Consider the following 20,919-nt stretch of genomic DNA (forward strand, 5'->3'; position numbering starts at 1 on the left):
TGTGAGCACGTGTACAGCGTTGCTCTTAGGAGCGCTCTGATTGGAGGAGCTCTCTGTGGCCCCGCCTATGTCACCGCCCAACGGGCTTTTGATTGGACCGCCAAGTCTCTGCTCATGTCTTTCCATGTCGATAATTCCTCGGACGGTACCGCAGTGTGTGCTGGGAAATGAAGTATGAACTGGGGTTAAAATCAGCCTACACCTTCTCCAAAGCACTACAATTCCCAAGGAAATAGCAGAAGCGATACAGCTTTCACTTGAAGAAATGCGTTTACATGGTTCAGCGGAGAATTCAACTGTGTCAAACTACACTATGACTGAGGGAACGTAAGTACTTTCTTTAAATTCATGAATAATGTTCACAAAGCTGTTTTCAAACCTGCTTGACGGGTAACTGTCGAGTCGCTGCGCTGCAGAGAAAAGACACGCTGGTACATGTGTGTTGTTTCTTGTCAGCTGGACGTATGTTAAAGGATAAAAGTTGTTAGTTTACTTAAGGACTTCCAATTTGTGTAATTGTATTTTCTTGTTCAGTCAAGTTTCCGAAAGAAATATATCTATATAATGTTAGCGTGACAGCTATATATTTAAATTCTACTTATAAAACAATATATGCAGTGGTGTATAAGCTTCATTGTTATTATTTACCGAGTCCATAATTATACAGAATATACTTGCTGTTTTTAGGCACCTGCGGAGGAGGGGGGGTCCGTACAAGACGGAGCCCGCCACAGACCTGAGGCGCTGGAGGCTGAGTAACGTGGAGGGCAGGCAGGCCTGGTGCTACCTGGAAGGTCAGGGGTCACCTGGCAGAGCGCAGACCATGCTGGAAGCTCACTCGCTGGGCTTGGACACGGTAGCCTTTGGATATTTTTTGCTTTGTTGTTGTTTCAAATGTTTCAAAGAGAAGATCTAGAGAATGTTTGGTTGGTGTTATTCCCTCTCTGCACCATTTAAACAACATTATGGATCCGACCCAATAAACCCCTGTAATACACGATGAGAATAAAGTGTGTAAAAGGTGCTTTTTGAGTTGGACATGTCCTACATTATCATGCTATAGACTTAATTCTAATGTACAAATATCAAAAAGAACGGTTAAACTCTTTTATTTTATTAATCTGCAGTTTATTTCTAACCCATTCACTGCAGAGTACCTTCGTGTCCGGCTCTGAAGCCGCCCACACGGCCGTAGAAGCAGCTTTGAAAGGTATGAACTTCTACAGCCACCTCCAGGCCGAGGACGGTCACTGGGCAGGGGACTACGGCGGACCCCTCTTCCTGCTCCCAGGTAGACAAATCCTCCTCCTCTATTTCCTACAGACACCTTTCAGCTGCAGCAGTAGCTTGTTGTCCTTGGAATTGAAGGCCAAGTTTATTTCTAGTTTAAAATGCCCTCTTTACCCTTAGAATCCGCTACTTACCTGTAATCTGATAACAACCTATTTCAACCAGTAATATGATTACCATTCATCAAACAATCTGCAACTTTAAGCATCAAGGGAGTTCTATGTAGCTCAGTATTGTGCCGCATTCTAATCTCACCAACTTTATTTAGGATTTACTTTCTACACCACTAAATTATTCTGTTCCATGCGCTTCCCTTTGTCTGGGACTTTAACGTGAGCATTTGTCCAGCTGGTATTAAAAAAAAGACTGGTGATATTGTCATGTGACATGTTTTATTTTACATACAGGGCACATTTTGAGTACCTCTACATGCTGATTTCTTGATATGTTGTAAGGCCTGTTCTCCTTCTAAAACCGAAGGGGGAGGCCTGTAAAGAAGATGAATTGAGATGATCCATTGTCCTATCTTATGATTTCTCTCCTGTGCAAAGGGCATTTGCCACCATAGACTTTATGTTTCTTAATTATTTTCTTGCTGTTTTAAACGGACGAAAAATAAAAAAAGCTTTGTTCAGATCATTTTTCAAAGGGACTGATAAGAACTGATGATTCTTCCGTCAGAGTAATTTTTCTAAGCTTTTGTTGTTGTAATACTCATGTCAACCATAGGAGGCGTGCACCATTTCCTCATCAATGGTGCATCAATAGCATTAAAAAGGATCCATGGTTCCCCGAAAGGTAGATTAGTGCAGTCTGGATTACATTTCTAGCCACAAAAAATACAATTCTGATACGTTGCATTAATAATAGATCACAACATGTACTTAACTTGTATAAAAACAATCTTCTACTGAGAGCTTTTTTGGAAAGAGTAAGTAATTAGAAAAAGATCTAAGAATTTGGATCACCAGAATTGTTTTGTTCTTGCAAGATGATGAAAACATGTTTCCATTCTGCGTCCTTATCCATGTTGCAGGTCTCCTGATCACATGCCATGTGGCTAAGATCCCCCTGGCCCACGCCTGGAAGCAGGAGATGGTGAGGTACCTGCGCTCCGTGCAGCTGCCAGATGGAGGCTGGGGTCTGTAAGTGAACACGCGTCTTCTCAGGGTCACACAGGTCACCCAAGTGCTTCTACTAGAAGTATGTAACAGGAAAGGGTTACACTTCAGCAAAGTTGATCTCCAGAATCAATTTGTCATCTTCCAAAAATGATGATGTCAGTGTTTATAAAGAAAGGAAATGATGAAACAAGCATCTGCATATACAGTATACAGTTTGTTATTATACTGCAAAAGGAAGAATGTTGTAGTCATGGCTTAACGTGTCCTGGCAGTCTGAAACGTTGCTAATGGCAGCGTCGTTGATGTTTTTCAGACACATTGAAGATAAATCGACCGTCTTTGGCACAGCGCTGAGTTACATCTCATTAAGGATCCTGGGATTAGAGCCTGATGATCCACATATGGTCAGAGCCAGGAACAACCTGCACAGCAAAGGTGTTACAGATGTTTTATTATATGATTTTCAGATTGTCATACCTTCTTGCTTACAGTGGTAGTATCTTCACACTGAAGATGTTGTGTATTATGTGTACAGGAGGCGCTGTGGGGATTCCCTCGTGGGGTAAATTCTGGTTGTCCATCCTCAATGTCTACAGTTGGGAGGGAATGAACACCCTGCTACCAGAGATGTGGTATGTTCTAACGACCCATTATTTAAATCTAGGATTTCAGCAAATGGAAGTGTGAACACAGTGTGGTCTGAACTGTAGAATCAGACGCTTACATTTTTGCTTCGTGCAACACTGAAACGTTTTATAGGAAAGAAGAATATATACTAGTGATCTATACTGTGTACTATATTTATATACAAACAAAATGTGTTTTTGATGTGTTTCAGGCTGTTTCCTACTTGGATGCCAGCCCACCCCTCGACCCTGTGGTGTCACTGCCGCCAGGTCTACCTCCCCATGAGCTACTGCTATGCTGTGCGACTGGCTGCAGAGGAGGACGCCCTCGTCCTCAGCCTCAGACAGGTGCTGCACCCACCTCCCTCCACACGGGGGCGTCACAGGAGAAGCTAAATGTAGATCACATCAGATCGAGTTTAGACTGTAGTCCAATATCCAAAGACAAAGCTGGAACCAGCAACAGATGCATGTTAAATGTTGTATGTATGTAACAATATTCAATCGATAAGCTACATTTTTGCCATTTAGGTTGCTGGTGATTTAGTTATTCAATAATTAAATGATCATCTAATTATGCCAAAATTTCTATCATTATGTGTCGAATGATCATAATCATATTGGTGGAATTATGCTTTTCTTTTATGCAACTTCAAACTATGCAGAGGGTAGAAACCCAAATGTAATTCATCTTTCATTTTCATATTTTATCTTTGAATGAAATCCAATTTGAACCCCCCCCCCCCTTTAGATGGAAGATGAACAATACTATATTTCTCTACTAGGAGCTGTATGTGCAGGACTACGGCAGCATTGACTGGCCCGCTCAGAGGAACAACGTGGCAGCATGTGACCTGTACACCCCTCACAGCCCACTGCTCACCGTGGCCTACAGTGAGTCTGACCCACACTCAGTAACCAGGCAGCGCGTGTGACCAACTGAGACGCAACACCTTTGACCATAAAGGCGTTGACGCGCAAATACTTTCCACACGGCAGGTTGGCAATGAAGCAGCACAGGTTTGGCTCCTCATCGAGCTTCAAACTTCAGGCGTAGTCCTTGGCAACAAAACTGCTTTGGAAATGATAACGAAAGTGGAACTTTTCATTGGAATTTTCCGAGCAGTTTCCCTGTAATTCACTCCCTGACCATGTGACCCTGCAGTGGTGTTGAATATGTACGAAGGCCACCACAGCAGCACTCTGAGGGACAGGGCTGTCAAGGAGCTGTATGAACACATCCAGGCTGACGATCGCTTCACCAAGTGCATCAGCATCGGCCCGGTAAAGAGAATACACAAATTACACAAATAACAATGTTAAACTATCATCGATAAAGAAATTCCAACATGAAACGTCATCCTTTTGTGTCAGATTTCAAAGACTATAAACATGCTGGTGCGCTGGCATGTGGACGGCTCGTCCTCTCCCGTCTTTCAGGAGCATGTGTCCAGGATACCAGACTACCTCTGGTCAGTCCTACAATGAACTTAAGACTTAAATCATGTTTAAACTGGTGAAGGGATCTTAAAGCTAACACTAGATTTGTGTGTGGCAGGTTGGGATTGGACGGCATGAAAATGCAGGTGAGAATTTGTTCGCTGACCTTTTTGATCGAAGGGGGATAAAGGAATTCTCTTATTGAATCATAAGTTCAACTTTAAACTGCCTTTAAAAATCGAAATCCCCCCCCATCCCCTTTCTTTCAGGCTGCTTGCTGTTTGTGTTTTGTCTCGATGTGAGAGTTGTAGTGTTTGACCTTTCTTTGTGGTGCACAGGGGACCAACGGCTCTCAGCTGTGGGACACTTGTTTTGCGGTACAGGCTTTCCTTGAGGTAACGGAACAATGCTCATGTTTTCAGATGTGTGTTGTATTTACACACAAGAGGTGTGAAGTGATCACATGTTGTCTTTGTCACGTTGTATGTCCGCTGTAGTCCGGTCTCAGTCTTTTTTATGCAGATCAGAACTAACGAGATACTAGATTTTCTGCATTTTCTTTATGAGACCTAAAGATTATTACTCTGGTAATGTCTTTAAGATGAGAGAAGGTTTTTGTATATGAGGGAGGTGGCTGTGTAACTGTGATTGTGTGTCCTATAGAGGCAGCATGTAACAGTAAGCTGAAGAGCAGTGGTCTCAGTATTAAACCCTGTGGGACTTTTCATGGATATAAAATATTCAGACTATTGTTTTTCCTTTAGCTATGAAGTACTGAGCCAGAAAGTTCTACCCACATCCCAAGAATCTGTGATCAACCATGCACACCACAGCATTCTCTGATCTAACATCACTAAACTAAGTGTCACCATTGTCCCTAAATACTGTGCTGTGCTTAACATCCCGGTTGACACGTCTCTAATTGGCAGTAATTGATTATAACTGGTTGTTTGTTTGGGGTTTTTCAGGCAGGTGCTCAACATGACTCCAGACTAGCTGAGTGCCTACGAGATGCCCATCGGTTTCTCACCATCACACAGGTACCAACATCTCAACTACACAGCCTTCCATATCAAGATGAGCTATATTTTCCTCTTTCATACCGTACAGATCTTCCATCATAATTTACGTTAGTAGTGTTAACGCGGCATGTGTTGGTCATGGAGATGTCTGCCTTGCCTGGAATGCAGTGAAACTAGACTGTACTCTGAATGAGGTGCTCAAAGCGTCAACTAAATAAATACAAAATCCCAACAGCAGAATGTGAAGGAGGTGTTTATCCACTCATAGATGAGGAGCTCATACCTAAAATAATACAAGTAGCTTCTCTGGAACCACCGAGCAAACACTTTCAGGTCTGACTGGTTTCCACTTTAACAGATACCTGAGAATCCTCCCGAGTACCAGAAGTACTACAGGCAGATGAGCAAGGTAAAACCTTCACACAACACTTTTTAACACTTTTCAAATATTGTGAAATAAAATACAAAAGTTCCTGTAACAGCAAAGGAGGTCCAGGACCTGAGTCCTTCAGGCCGCACATGGTTCTTTGCACATGGATGCATATAAAGTGTCTGCATGGTGTTGGTCAGGGAGGCTTCCCCTTCAGTACCAGAGACTGTGGTTGGATCGTAGCTGACTGCACGGCGGAGGGCCTGAAGTCCGTGATGCTGCTGCAGGAGCTCTGTCCCTCCATCAGCCAGCCGGTCCCTGCAGAGCGCCTGTATGACGCTGTCAATGTGGTGAGTCTGCAGGGAAGACCTTCATGAAGCTTCATGCTCACATGACGTTGAACACAAATACACTGTGCTGCCAATGATCTCTCTAAGAGCTGCAGCTCTACTTTGATGACAATATGGTTTCAGTTTGGGAAATGAAACCCGGCCCGACCCACATACCAGCACCTTTAATGTCACGTTTGTTTGATATGAGACCGATTATCCCACTGCAACCCCATCGGACCGCAGTGCACGTGGGACGTCTTTCATCATCCAAGCTCCTTCTCAAAATGTCCACCTTCTCCTTGTAGCTGCTGAGCATGAGGAACCGTGACGGTGGATTTGCGACGTATGAAACTAAGAGAGGAGGGAAGCTCCTGGAGCTGCTCAACCCGTCCGAGGTGTTTGGTATGTTTGTTTCTCTCATTGTTCATTTAGTGCACGTCACTGCACGTCTGTTCATTCTGATGCTTTCAATCGGCTCTGTTATTATACAACACTTTAGAGAAGGCCATTTAATTATGTTAATTATGAGTCCACGACTTGAAAAAGCCTTACATAAGCGTCACGTATAATGACTATATATAGATCTATATATATATAGATCTATATATATATAGATCTATATATAGATGCAAACCCATTTTTACGGACGTCAATTTTTATCGCAAGATTAATACTTTCTTAAATAAATAATATGGGGGTGGATGACTGTTGGCTGAAACATGTTTGTTTGTTTGAGGAGCTGCTGAAAGCCAAGAAGTAGACTCACCTTTCATTGGTAACCTCACTGTTACGGTTCATTCATTCATTCAACCTGCAAATATGCAGATGTGACAAAGGGAAACAAAGGAGCAGCAAAGTGTTCTTGTTATTTCTGTTTCCTTGTTTAACCTTTAAAGGCTGGCGAAGTTTTTCCATTACATTATTGATTTGTTGCAATATCATGTTCTTCTCAATGTCAAAGGTCACTGTTACTGTCATGTTTCCCTTTTTAAAAAGAGGATGCACTGTCTGTGTATGTTGTGATGTCTATTATTCTCTCTCTATTCCACCCAGGGGACATCATGATAGATTATACCTATGTGGAGTGCACCTCAGCAGTAATGCAGGCTTTGAGGCACTTCCAGAAGGAATACCCTGAACACCGTGCTGAGGAAATAAGGTATATGATCTACACATATTTAACTTTAAATCACTGACTGGCACAACAATGCCTGACGAATCCCACGCAGTGAATGAAAATCTTCCACAACATTTAAAACTAAGATTCAAACGTTGGAAAACAAGAAAAAGAAAAGCATCGACCCACAAAGACATCGTTGCCTAAATAATTCTGTGTGAATTTCCAAAGGACCAAGACGGGTTTGTTCCTTTCTTTCTTTAGGTCCACTCTGAGAGAAGGACTGGAGTACTGCAGGAAGGTCCAGAGGCCTGATGGATCCTGGGAAGGGTGAGACCACAGCTGCTGTTTCACCAGATCTCCTCCCCAGTGGACAGGTGGTGGTAATATACAACAATCTGTGCTCCTCAGGTCCTGGGGGGTGTGCTTCACATATGGAACATGGTTTGGCCTTGAAGCCTTTGCTTGTATGGGCCACGTCTACAAGGATGAGTAAGTGGTCCAAACACTGATCCATTAGGTTTTACACTTAATTGTGATCAGCGTCTCCTACAGGAGATCACTACCTAAAATAAAAGGGTCAGGATGTTATTCCCATGGCCTTAGAGAATATATTTAACATTCATGGACACAAGATACTCTTTCACTGCCAGAGATGTCTCAAACTTGTGATGTCATCAACGGTCAGGAGATGCTCCTTAGATAATGAATGGGTGATTTGGAGCTTTAGACAAAGAATTGGCTAAATGTATGAATTTTGAAAAAGAACCTCGTTCCCCTTTAACCTACCGAGGCCCACAGGACATCCACAAACTCCACTTCTGATCTGCACTGCAGGGCCTCTGGTACCAGGGACGAGGTGCAGAGAGCCTGCCGGTTCCTGCTGGACCGGCAGATGCCGGACGGGGGCTGGGGGGAGGACTTTGAGTCTTGCGAGGAGCGGCTCTACATCCAAAGCAGCAGCTCTCAGATCCACAACACCTGCTGGGCTCTGCTAGGCCTCATGGCCGCCAGGTGACCCCACCCAAAGGCTCGCTGTTGACTTGGATCAGGTCTGGCAAACAGGCTTCGGGTTGCTCTCTGTTGTGTATTTATGTTTTGTTTTGGTGCGTAACCAGGCATCCTGACAGGGGGGCCATTGAGAGGGGAGTCCAGATGCTGATTGACCACCAGCTGCCCAACGGGGACTGGCCACAGGTACCTTGTACCTTATTAATGAAGGTCCTATCCTCAGATTGAACGTAGCTTACATCCCGGATATCACAACTAATAACAAACTAATCCGATGGCGTTAATAAATGAAATGTGAGCTGTGATATTTGGTGTTGTGTCCTCCCCCCTCCAGGAGAACATCGCTGGTGTGTTCAATAAGAGTTGTGCGATCAGCTACACTTCCTACAGAAACGTCTTCACCGTGTGGGCCCTCGGGCGCTTCGCCTCCCTTTACCCCAGCAGCCCGCTGGCAGGGAAGCTCAAGCTGTGAAGACTTTTAATGGCTCACTGTGTGCTACGAAAAAACCTCAACCCACAATCCTTCAGACCATCGATGGAACGTCTCTTTCTTTCTTTTTTGCTGCGACACACAAACTGTTTAATGGGATTAGTGAATGAATGTTTAAAATGCAGTCAGCCTACGAATTATGAAAAATGTGTTTTCATCCACGTTCCCAGAAACTAGTTCATCAGAACTCATTGTGCCAACAAGCTGCTCCAAACGCCCAGTTCATCACCTCAATTCTAACATATATGTCCTTCACTGCTCATTTTTCTGTGCTTGTGAGTGAATGTACTTCCAATGGCTGCTCCTGGCCACATACTGGTTCCTATTGGTTTGTGCTCCGCTACGTAGCAAACAGACTACATGAATAAAATGCACGTTCCTGCAGCAATGTCTTATGATGTTTTAACCTTTATGCCAAAGGAGGAAGTTGGCAGAGCCGATGCACGTCCTACTCTATTTAGTTGGAATGCTTCAAGCATTCCAAGTATTGTTCTTCTAATCTTTATTCCGCCTTATTAGTTGGAATGCTTCAAGCATTCCAAGTATTGTTCTTCTAATCTTTATTCCGCCTTATTCTACTATTTCTTCCGCCGCACCTTTCAACTCCTTCACACTTTCAGCTATTAAGACCATTCAAATATTAAAATGTTCAGCTCATTCAGGGGAGGGGTGCTATGACTTTTCAGCTTTTTAGCTCTTATAATTGAATTAATATAAATTAATATCTTCAACCTTTTTAACATGGTTTCCTAATGGATTACATTTTCAAATCCTTTCAAAACTTCTTCAACTTTCAACTTTTTCAGCTTTTCCAATCTTTCAGCTAGAGACACCATTTAAACTTTAAAATGTTGACACAAGTCTTAACAATTTTATAAAAAAAACAGCTTGTTGATATCTATTATAGTTTTTTCATAAACACTAATTATGTTTCATTAGTTTTGGGGTTTCTTTCGAATTTAGAGTGGAGTTTTCCGGATTGTCCCGCGATTTAGAGTGAGCGCCGTGTGAGGATTCAGTAAAAAAAAAAGAGGCACTTTTATCTTTACGGCCACAATATTCACTTTTCAGCCTTCATTTAAAAAGAAAACATTAGCCGTGCTTGTGCTGGTTGGACTCGTATAAGTTTGGAATGTCAGAGTTATTTACTTTTTGCGTGAGGAGCCTGATTGTGAGACAAAGTCTGCCCCGAGCCCCATACGCTTCCATACAAATCTGCCAACATTTAAAAAAAAAAAAACACAGCCGGTACACTTTTTGTAAACGGCTGTTTGAGCAGTTTTAAAACACATAGAGACATACAAACTACACTCAAACGTTCGGTAGAGTCTTGTGTCTCTCAAAATGTCATTATTTTTTGGCTACTCCAAATAGTTTTGCTCCAGGAAGCATTTGTTTGAGGTGTGGATTTTGTCTAAATCTCTTCACTCTCTTCGCCGTGAGCTAATTAGCGATCAGCTGTTGATCTATGGCCATAAAGACGTAGCTCAGGGACGTGCAGGTTTAACCGTGGTTAGATAACGGTACGTATGGACGTGCAGGTTTAACCGTGGTTAGATAACGGTACGTGTGGACGTGCGTGTCGTGAGTTGGGACGGAGACCCGGGATGAGCAGACCGTAAGTAATGTGGAGGCTGGACCGTAAGATATTTGAGACATGTGAGAGCCATAAGTACTAGATTGCTAGCTAGCTAAACTGCTAACGAGGCTACTCCCCGCTGGAGACTTAAACCGTGGTTGTGACGTTGTTCCTTCGGTGTTGTCATTAAGCTGCAGGCACGTGAGTTTATTTTTTTACGCGAGTGATACTATTAATAACCTTTTCGCGGACCGCAAGAAGGTCCGTAGGTTAATAAGCACGTCAAAAGTTACGGGGAGTGGCGTGACGTTGTTCCTTCGGTGATTGAACTGCAGATACGTGAGTTTGTTTTCTTACGCGAATGACAGGAGATCGTTTGGTCTTTATTTTACGCAACAAAGCGTCAACTTAATATACTATTAATAACCTTCATCGGACCGCAAGAAGGTCCGTCAGTTAATAAGCACGTCAAAAGTTACGGTGGACCAGCCGGGGTTAGGGGGGAGGAGGGGGTCCGCTGGTGGGCGAAACTGCGCACTGAGGAGTGAACAATTGTAATCGAGATGGGGGCTGTAGTATTTGTGTGTGTCCACTAACATTTAATTGTCCAAGTGAAACACGTAGTACTTGTATTAGTCATTGGCGCTGTATGCGTCCATGTTTATTTCACAAAACCGCGCATCTTTATGACATCATCAAGACATGACGGTTAACTTATCCGGAAGTATCCAGGAGCGTTTTTGATGGCACCGCCACGAAGCTTTCAGTAATTTCTACACTATTTGCAAACTTTTGAGGCACTCACCAACCATGCAAAATGTTTTTATATTTTATTTTGACTTGTTGCCAGGATCTTCTCCTGTCTTGTTTATTCTGTGCACATGGGCAGGTGCCACTGTGTATGGTAGGTTGTGTCATCAGTGTATTAATGGGTGAGAGATGTCATCTAGTATTAAAGCGCTTTGAGTTGTCAGAAGACTAGCAAAGCGGTGTACAAGTTCATTAAGTTTGAATGAAAAAGATTCAGCAATGTTTAGAAGTAATTTAAGCTTTTATTAGTTCTGTATTTTGTCAAATTCATAGAAGCTTCCCCCATTTCTGTTTTTTCCAATTCTTTCAAGTTCGTTTCAGCTTTTCTCATTTCTGTATTTTTAGCAATTTTTAAATGTATTTCAGCCTTTTTTATTTCAGCAATGTTTAGAATAATTTCAGCTTTTATTATTTCTGTGATATCAAATTCATAGAAGCTTCTCCCATTTCTGTTTTTTTGATATTCTTTCAAGTTCATTTCAGCTTTTCTCATTTATGTATTTCAGCTTTTTCTATTCTTTCAGCAATGTTTAGAATAATTTCAGCTTGTTGCATTTTAAGCAACTTTTTGAAATTAATTCCAGCTTTTATTATTTCTGTGATTTCAAATTCATAGAAGCTTCTCCCATTTCAGTTTTTTTGCAATTGTTTCAAGTTCATTTCAGCTTTACTCATTTCTGTATTTTCAGCCATTTTAAAATGTATTTCAGCTTTTTCTATTCTTTCAGCAATATTTAGAATAATTTCAGCTTGTTTCATTTCTGTACTTTAAGCAACTTTTTGAAATTAACTTCAGCTTTTTGCATTCCAACGCATTTTCAGCAGGAAATGCATTTTCTAGTTCATCTTCTTCATATTATTATTCTTCTATTTCTTCCGCCGCACCTTTCAACTCCTTCACACTTTCAGCTATTAAGACCATTCAAATATTAAAATGTTCAGCTCATTCAGGGGAGGGGTGCTATGACTTTTCAGCTTTTTAGCTCTTATAATTGAATTAATATAAATTAATATCTTCAACCTTTTTAACATGGTTTCCTAATGGATTCAATTTTCAAATCCTTTCAAAACTTCTTCAACTTTCAACTTTTTCAGCTTTTCCAATCTTTCAGCTAGAGACACCATTTAAACTTTAAAATGTTGCCACAAGTCTTAACAATTTCATTAAAAAAACAGCTTGTTGATATCTATTATAGTTTTTTCATAATCACTAATTATGTTTCAGTAGTTTTGGGGTTTCTTTAGAATTTAGAGTGGAGTTTTCCGGATTGTCCCGCGATTTAGAGTGAGCGCCGTGTCAGGATTCAGTAAAAAAAAAAGAGGCACTTTTATCTTTACGGCCACAATATTCACTTTTCAGCCTTCATTTAAAAAGAAAACATTAGCCGTGCTTGTGCTGGTTGGACTCGTATAAGTTTGGAATCTCAGAGTTATTTACTTTTTGCGTGAGGAGCCTGATTGTGAGACAAAGTCTGCCCCGAGCCCCATAAGCTTCCATACAAATCTGGCGACATTTAAAAAAAAAAAAACACAGCCGGTACACTTTTTGTAAACGGCTGTTTGAGCCGTTTTAAAACACATAGAGACATAAAAACTACACTCATGCGTTTGGTAGGGTCTTGGGTCTCTCAAAATGTCATAATTTTTTGGCTACCCCATATAGTTTTGCTCCTAGAAGCATTTGTTTGAGGTGTGGATTTTGTCTAAATCTCTTCACTCTCTTCGCCGTGAGCTAATTAGCGACCAGCTGTTGATCGATGCCCATAAAGACGTAGCTCAGGGACGTGCAGGTTTAACCGTGGTTAGATAACGGTACGTATGGACGTGCGTGTCGTGAGTTGGGACGGAGACCCGGGATGAGCAGACCGTAAGTAATGTGGAGGCTGGACCGTAAGATATTTGAGACATGTGAGAGCCATAAGTACTAGAGTGCTAGCTAGCTATACTGCTAACGAGGCTACTCCCCGCTGGAGACTTAAACCGTGGGTGTGACGTTGTTCCTTCGGTGTTGTCATTAAGCTGCAGGCACGTGAGTTTATTTTCTTACGCGAGTGATACTATTAATAACCTTTTCGCGGACCGCAAGAAGGTCGTAGGTTAATAAGCACGTCAAAAGTTACGGGGAGTGGCGTGACGTTGTTCCTTCGTGGATTGAGCTGCAGATACGTGAGTTTGTTTTCTTACGCGAATGACAGGAGATCGTTTGGTCTTTATTTTACGCAACAAAGCGTCAACTTAATATACTATTAATAACCTTCATCGGACCGCAAGAAGGTCCGTCAGTTAATAAGCACGTCAAAAGTTACGGTGGACCAGCCGGGGTTAGGGGGGAGGAGGGGGTCCGCTGGTGGGCGAAACTGCGCACTGAGGAGTGAACAATTGTAATCGAGATGGGGGCTGTAGTATTTGTGTGTGTCCACTAACATGTAATTGTCCAAGTGAAACACGTAGTACTTGTATTAGTCATTGGCGCTGTAAGCGTCCATGTTTATTTCACAAAACCGCGCATCTTTATGACATCATCAAGACATGACGGTTAACTTATCCGGAAGTATCCAGGAGCGTTTTTGATGGCACCGCCACGAAGCTTTCAGTAATTTCTACACTATTTGCAAACTTTTGAGGCACTCACCAACCATGCAAAATGTTTTTATATTTTATTTTGACTTGTTGCCAGGATCTTCTCCTGTCTTGTTTATTCTGTGCACATGGGCAGGTGCCACTGTGTATGGTAGGTTGTGTCATCAGTGTATTAATGGGTGAGAGATGTCATCTAGTATTAAAGCGCTTTGAGTTGTCAGAAGACTAGCAAAGCGGTGTACAAGTTCATTAAGTTTGAATGAAAAAGATTCAGCAATGTTTAGAAGTAATTTAAGCTTTTATTAGTTCTGTATTTTGTCAAATTCATAGAAGCTTCTCCCATTTCAGTTTTTTTGCAATTGTTTCAAGTTCGTTTCAGCTTTTCTCATTTCTGTATTTTCAGCAATTTTTAAATGTATTTCAGCCTTTTTTATTTCAGCAATGTTTAGAATAATTTCAGCTTTTATTATTTCTGTGATATCAAATTCATAGAAGCTTCTCCCATTTCTGTTTTTTTGATATTCTTTCAAGTTCATTTCAGCTTTTCTCATTTATGTATTTCAGCTTTTTCTATTCTTTCAGCAATGTTTAGAATAATTTCAGCTTGTTGCATTTTAAGCAACTTTTTGAAATTAATTCCAGCTTTTATTATTTCTGTGATTTCAAATTCATAGAAGCTTCTCCCATTTCAGTTTTTTTGCAATTGTTTCAAGTTCATTTCAGCTTTACTCATTTCTGTATTTTCAGCCATTTTAAAATGTATTTCAGCTTTTTCTATTCTTTCAGCAATATTTAGAATAATTTCAGCTTGTTTCATTTCTGTACTTTAAGCAACTTCTTGAAATTAACTTCAGCTTTTTGCATTCCAACGCATTTTCAGCAGGAAATGCATTTTCTAGTGTTATTTGTCCTCCTATTGACCCGCGTGTTCCATCCAGCCAGAGTCTGAGTGGCAGATGTGCAAACTTTATCCCTCTGAAGACTGTCAGAGGGATTTATACTGCAGGATGAAGGGCTTTGCCAGTCTGGAGAACACATAAGTTACGAAAGCTCCACTTCTTTGTCCTTTTCTCTCTGGCACACAGTTCTTTTTTTAGGTAAAGTGACACAAGTGTGTACATGAACCTCTGAACATGAGGTTTTGTTTAGCTGTCACTAACCAGTCAATTCGCAAGATAAGACTTTCTAACTGGTCGAACCAGTTCTATTCAGTGCTTAGTCTTAAGCGTGACCAGCTGCTGATAGAGAACAGGTTTTGTACCTTACCGTTCTCACAGGTCCTCTTCTGGATGACAAACACTGTGTAAATGGAAAGTCACCTGGTTTATTCTGCAGAGTGCAACTCCAATCAAAGAATGATTCCTTTTCTCCAACAGGCTGTTTAAGGAGGAGTAGAAGTCTGCAAAGTAAAAATATATACGTACATGTATTCAAATATTCCTCCAGATCTGAAAGAGGTCGTGCTCCAACAGTACAAATATTTCCTGATAAGGGGGGCGGTACCCTGATGGGCTCTGTGGAGTCCAGGTGTGGCTTTGCATAAAAGGAGCAGCAGGTGTCTGTGTTTGAGGATCTGCTGTCCAGCACACAGTAAGTTACCCTGTAAAACGTGACTTTTTATATATATATATATATATATATATGTAGACAGGCTTGCTGTGGTATAACGAATGCATTATTATTACATGCTGTACATGTGACTCTTGAGTAAAGCTTTCTCTCACTTTTTGTTTAGAGAGACATTTAATTTCCTGCCGGAGGTCTTTGGAGATGTCTGGACGAGGTGAATAACTAATGCTTTTGGTTCAGTCTCGCCTCTCACTTCTAAATGTAGTGAGTGCATAACACATACCTGACATTTAAACGTCCTTTTTGACTAATTACAGGGGGCCACTGTAATCGAGGGGGGCGTGGACATGGGCATGGACATGGTCATGGTCATGGACATGAACAGTGCCAAGGACATGGTCATGGACATGGTCATGGACATGGTCCAGGCCCAAAGTGCAGGCGCAGGCCCAAGAGAGGTCACAAGCATCTCAAGTGTCACAAGAAGGGAAAGGACTGTCATGGGGTAAGACTCCGTGTCGTTTCATCTCAAGTGCTCATCAACAGGTCATTAAATGACCAAACAGAAGCACCTGGAGATTGAGCTTCACTTGACATTCATGGACATTTAGGCTATTTTTCTTCTTTGCTTCTTCAGTCCTCCAGCAGCTCCTGCAGCAGCAGCAGTGATTCTGACTAGATGACGACTCCTGGTTTGGGAAAGAAGACGAGACCAAAACCACCAAAACCTTTGGAAACCGTTGGAGCTGAAAAGTTTCTTTGCAACTCATAAGGATGTCACAACAAATCCAGTCTAAATGTATTGTTCTCCTTGGTTTTATGGCTTTGTACCAAATACTAGAAAATAAAGTTCAGATTTGAAACGAAGAAAAGTCTCTGCAGTTGTTGTTCATTCTGATGTCAGGAAGCTTCACTTTTCTTTCTTTTCTCTTAAAACTATGGGGGCGATTTGGGCAACGCTCCACCAACTGGGTTCAACAAATTCTATCACAGCAAAAGTAGTTTTCAGGGTTCTAGACATATTATCTGTCATTGTCCAATCAGATTCCTCAGATTCAGGTCACGTTTCAAATGGTCCCGCCTCTCTCGGGGCGAATTCTATGGAAGTAAATCTGTGTCATGGGGCGTTGAAATGAAAAGGTGATTGAATTTCTAGCACTGAATATTTATGCATTGAAATGATGTACCTGAATGTTTTTCAGCATTAAAATACTGCAAAAAATGGTGTGCCATGTCCAATAAGACGACACAGAGTTACTTCCATAGGATTCATTGACGTGGAAAGTTGCCCAAACATTCTCCCGTTGACTCATGCTTTCACTGACGCGCTTTTTCCTTGGCCCCATTTGCCTTTGTAAGAAAATGTTCTATTTTGTCTGCATTATTTTGTCAGAATGCACCAGAATGCTTTGTTTGTATGAGAAAAAAAATCTTTATTTATCCCCCCCCTACAATAAAATTCACCAGCCGCCACCGGCTGAAACAATGCAAGGAGAAACGCAGGGTTCACACCTACGTGAACGGTTCTGTCACAAATAGAAACTCAATTGTTTCAATTCCACAGAACATTATTAGAGTTCAGGCTCCGCCCCTGATGGCGCCCTTTGTCATAGTTGATGCGTGACTTCATATAAAGGTGAAGGCAGCTGGAAGCTGCATCTGTGGATCTGAACTCTAACTCTAAGGTGAGGTCATCATTCTCATCTCTCTGCTGTGCTGGGGGGCCACAGGCTTACATAGATTTTGTTTGTTAAATGTATTGCATCTTTTTGTTGTCACATCTTTGTTAAACCTCTGAAGATTTGACCTTATGACATTATGACCTTACATGAAAACGTCTCCAGATGCCACCGAGGCGTCTGAGGAGGGTTCTGTTAGTGAGACCAGCTTCACATAGAGACACTCTTTTAACATGGGACCCTCTGCAGGGTCTTTACTGATCAATTCCTGTTTCACCTGAGAACATTTTATTACTAAACTGGAATGTTTCTGCACTGTTTCTGTCTCTTCTGTTTCCTTTAAGACACACAAACAGAACATGACTTTGATGATTATGATGAAAGCACAACATCCTCATGTCTTATTGTGTGAAACCCTATAAATAGACTGACCAACACCTTTGTGTCGATATGTGAATTGTCATTGAAAGTGATTTAAATTGAGGATTGTTGTGCACTGAAGTGTATTCTCTCAGTTTCAGGGTTTGTTTTGGGATTTTTGAGATGTGCAAGAAAAGAAAAGGGAAAAAAAGAGGTAAATCATTCTCTTATTTTAAAACCAAATCCAAGTTCTATGTAATAAAGAAACTTACTTTATTGTTTTATTTTTAATGAATTGTATACAAACAGAATTTAACATCCTTCAGTTAAACTAGGAGGTCGCCGCCCTCCTGGAAAGCCGATGCCGTGCCCCGCCCCCCCCCCACCCTACAGCTGTCACCCTGAAGCCCCCCCTTGTAGAGGGTATGGGCCCAGCTGTGGTCATGGTGGTCCTGGACTCGTTTGTTTAAACCATGGCTACGGACACGGATGTGGTCCTGGTCCTGGTCAGGGATGGGGTCCTGGTCCTGGTCATGGATGGGGTCCTGGTCCTGGTCATGGATGGGGTCCTGGTCCTGGTCATGGATGGGGTCCTGGTCCTGGTCCTCACGGCCATTGCCACAATAATTAAGCGCCACGGGTAAGATCCTGTTTATTATTTATTGATCATTTCCAAGTGTCCCACTTCTACAGGTATCACAGCCCGCTGCTGACAAAGGAGCCCATTACAATTTTAAAATGAATTTAAAATCTTAATCTTGTCCTTGTTGAAAGTGTCCCTTTACAGCTCCACGAACCCACTATTGGCTGCACTTCTGGTTCAGCTTTGAGGTTTAAAGCTTAAATAAAAATAAAAAGCAGACAAAAAGTCACTGAGATACAAAACATTAAGAAATTGAAGAATTAATCATTTTATTAAATGAATCCTAGAAATCCTACAAATAGATTCCTCCTGATTGTAACTGATTACATTTCCATTATCGATCCATAACGGATGTGAACTGACACATTGTCTCTAAATCAAACGAGTCTTTGTCCTGCAGCAGCGACTCGGAGAAGATGAAGATGAAGATGAAGAAAGACAACTGCAGGCTCCTGTCAACCCACATTATTCTATAATAAACGGATTTCCTTTGTCCCCCTAAATTTTAAAAACAAATGTGCAGCTATTTAAACGCTACACACGTTGCTGTTTATTGTCACACATCAGGAAGCGTTGAATCAATACATTTGAATACTTTCCACAGTACCGATGATCATATTGTTCCCTTGTAATAAACAGCATGAAACTGCTTTTGGTTTATCTCAAAAACAAGTAACAGTGCCTGTGTCTTTTTTTATTTCATTTGACCTTGTAGTTTCACATGACCCTGTTTGTTTCCAACCAGTGTGTATTCATATTATCTGTATTTACCGAGGGAGCCTTTGTCCAGGAGGGCTTTTCCCCAACGACGCCCTTCACATCAGACCTATTTCAATCTCCTTCTTAACCACTGCAGAGCCCTCATTTAACCTGTTTAGCTTCTTTTAACATCTGATCGAGGCACGTACATTAGAGTCATGTGATTAGACAACAAGCAGAGAATCCTCTGGTTGGGGAGCGACCTGCACCTTCAAACACTCCACCTTAAAATGCTCCTCTGGTCCTCTGCTCCTCTGGTCCAGCACCAATCAGTGGACTTCTGTGCTCACTGTGCTACGGTTAATATTAGTTGTTTAAATGTGTGACTCATTGCACTGATTTAAGTCATGTTGAGACGTACAAATGAGTCGTTTGTGTTGTAGCAGGGTTCATACGTACAGACAGTGCGCTTATCGAAGTAAGATCTCAAGGATCTCAAAGTTTAAGGACCATCATGGACTCACATCTCAGATTTGATAGTCGGTAACATCATGTCAACATATATATTCATCACACTGTGTATAATCAAAAGTCTCACTATCTACTGTGGAAACCCATTCCACCCAATAGCCGGTTCCTCCTCATTCCTACATTAAATATCAAGCTCCTTCTCTTCTTGATCCTCAGTCCCAGGACACCAGGCAACACCTCAATGATCATTACTCTCAGGTGAAGGCACTGCGTAAACATTGGTGTCACATGGACAACTAGAACAACACCGCCATTGGTTTTCCTGGGTGTGTGTAGACTGTATGTTAAACACACACACACCCACACACACACACACACACACACACATACACACACTCACTTAGGTAACCAAGCATAAAGGTTCTTAGTGGAGTCCAAGCCCTGCCCCTGGTGATACCACGTGGACGACACATAAAAAGGAGCTTCAGGAGACGTCTCTTCAGCACACAGTGACTTCTCCTCTTTAACTCTGCTGAGGATTTGCAGCTCTCTTCGGTCCTGGTCCTGGTCCTTTGTAAGTGGGTTAAAAACACAAACTGTGCCTCCTTTATTTCTTGCAGGATCTGAAGTTTCATCCAAGGTTAAAATGTACGGACAGAACCAAGGTAAAGAACCCTTTAGATGGTGGAGTGTGCTTTACTGACTTGATAATCACTTTTGCCGAGTTTGAAGTGTTTTCCTTGTGTCTAGGAAACCAGTTTCCTGCTGGTTACCCAAACCCCCCCCAGCAGCCTGCAGGCACCGCACCAATGAACCACCCCCCCCAGCCCCATGCTCCCTACGGACCTGGACCTGGACCTGGTTACGGTCCCAGCCACGGACAATGCCAAGGACAAGGACATGGACATGCACAGTGCCAAGGACATGGTCAGTGCCATGGACAGGGTCATGGACAGGATCATGGTCATGGACATGGACATGGTCAGTGCCATGGACAGGGTCATGGACAGGATCATGGTCATGGACATGGACATGGTCAGTGCCATGGACAGGGTCATGGACAGGATCATGGTCATGGACATGGACATGGTCAGTGCCATGGACATGGTCATGGTCATGTACATGGACACAAGCACAAGCACAAAGACGGTCACAAACATGGCAAGTGTCACAAGAAAGGAAAGGACTGTCGTGGGGTAAGACTTTTTTAAATAGGATGTATTATTTGTAGTAGTAGTATTAGTAGTAGTAGTATCTGTAGATGATTGCATGGGTTCACTGGTGTGTGTGTTGTGTCCTCCTGCTGCAGACGTCCAGCAGCTCCTGCAGCAGCGACTCGGACTAGAGGCAGACTCCTTGGAGGAGAAACAAGACAAGAGAACAAATGTTATAACCAATATGTCACTGCCTTAATGTTTCTTCACCTACAATCTTAAAAATATATACTGTTCATCGACCACCTGTACATTTTACAACAATGTAATGAGAGTCTTTGACTCTCACCTAACAGGCATCGAGTATCCGACAACACTGGGTGTCTGTAAGTTAAACCAGGTCAGCCATAACAGGAATTGGTTGGTTGCAGTGTAAACATTATTAACACATTTAAGAGATTTCTTGCTGGCATTATTGTATCCATGATTGTTTTCTTGAGAAAATGAAATAAAAGTACCCTCTGAGTATTTTGTCTCCAGTTTGTCCTTCTAA

At 42.0% G+C, this 20,919-nt stretch overlaps 1 protein-coding gene and 1 long non-coding RNA gene across 4 annotated transcripts; both read left to right on the forward strand.

Moving 5' to 3' along the window:
• The first annotated feature begins 185 nt into the window (after nt 1–185).
• lss (lanosterol synthase (2,3-oxidosqualene-lanosterol cyclase)) lies at nt 186–9,206 on the forward strand. 3 transcript variants are annotated; one of them, XM_037489200.2, is made up of 22 exons: nt 186–327; nt 688–856; nt 1,153–1,291; nt 2,327–2,435; nt 2,728–2,849; nt 2,950–3,046; nt 3,253–3,388; nt 3,826–3,934; nt 4,206–4,324; nt 4,415–4,512; nt 4,599–4,626; nt 4,819–4,875; nt 5,449–5,520; nt 5,861–5,911; nt 6,073–6,222; nt 6,510–6,606; nt 7,258–7,363; nt 7,586–7,651; nt 7,733–7,813; nt 8,123–8,335; nt 8,440–8,518; nt 8,667–9,206. In XM_037489200.2, exons 1-22 carry the CDS (start codon nt 266–268, stop codon nt 8,802–8,804), a joined length of 2,298 nt encoding a protein of 765 aa, XP_037345097.2. In that variant the 5' UTR covers nt 186–265; the 3' UTR covers nt 8,805–9,206. The 3 variants fall into 3 exon arrangements, with proteins under 3 accessions (XP_037345097.2, XP_037345098.2, XP_037345100.2); XM_037489201.2 differs by having other exon boundaries at nt 8,156–8,335; XM_037489203.2 differs by having other exon boundaries at nt 8,159–8,335.
• Nucleotides 9,207–14,691: 5,485 nt separating this feature from the next.
• On the forward strand, nt 14,692–16,214 carry LOC134132821 (uncharacterized). Its single transcript, XR_009956999.1, has 4 exons — nt 14,692–15,381; nt 15,527–15,574; nt 15,678–15,865; nt 15,998–16,214. It is a non-coding gene; the product is annotated as an uncharacterized LOC134132821 (long non-coding RNA).
• The last annotated feature ends 4,705 nt before the right edge of the window (nt 16,215–20,919 follow it).

Source organism: Pungitius pungitius, chromosome 10, assembly GCF_949316345.1.
Source record: "Pungitius pungitius chromosome 10, fPunPun2.1, whole genome shotgun sequence".
In the NCBI taxonomy this organism is placed as follows: domain Eukaryota; kingdom Metazoa; phylum Chordata; class Actinopteri; order Perciformes; family Gasterosteidae; genus Pungitius; species Pungitius pungitius.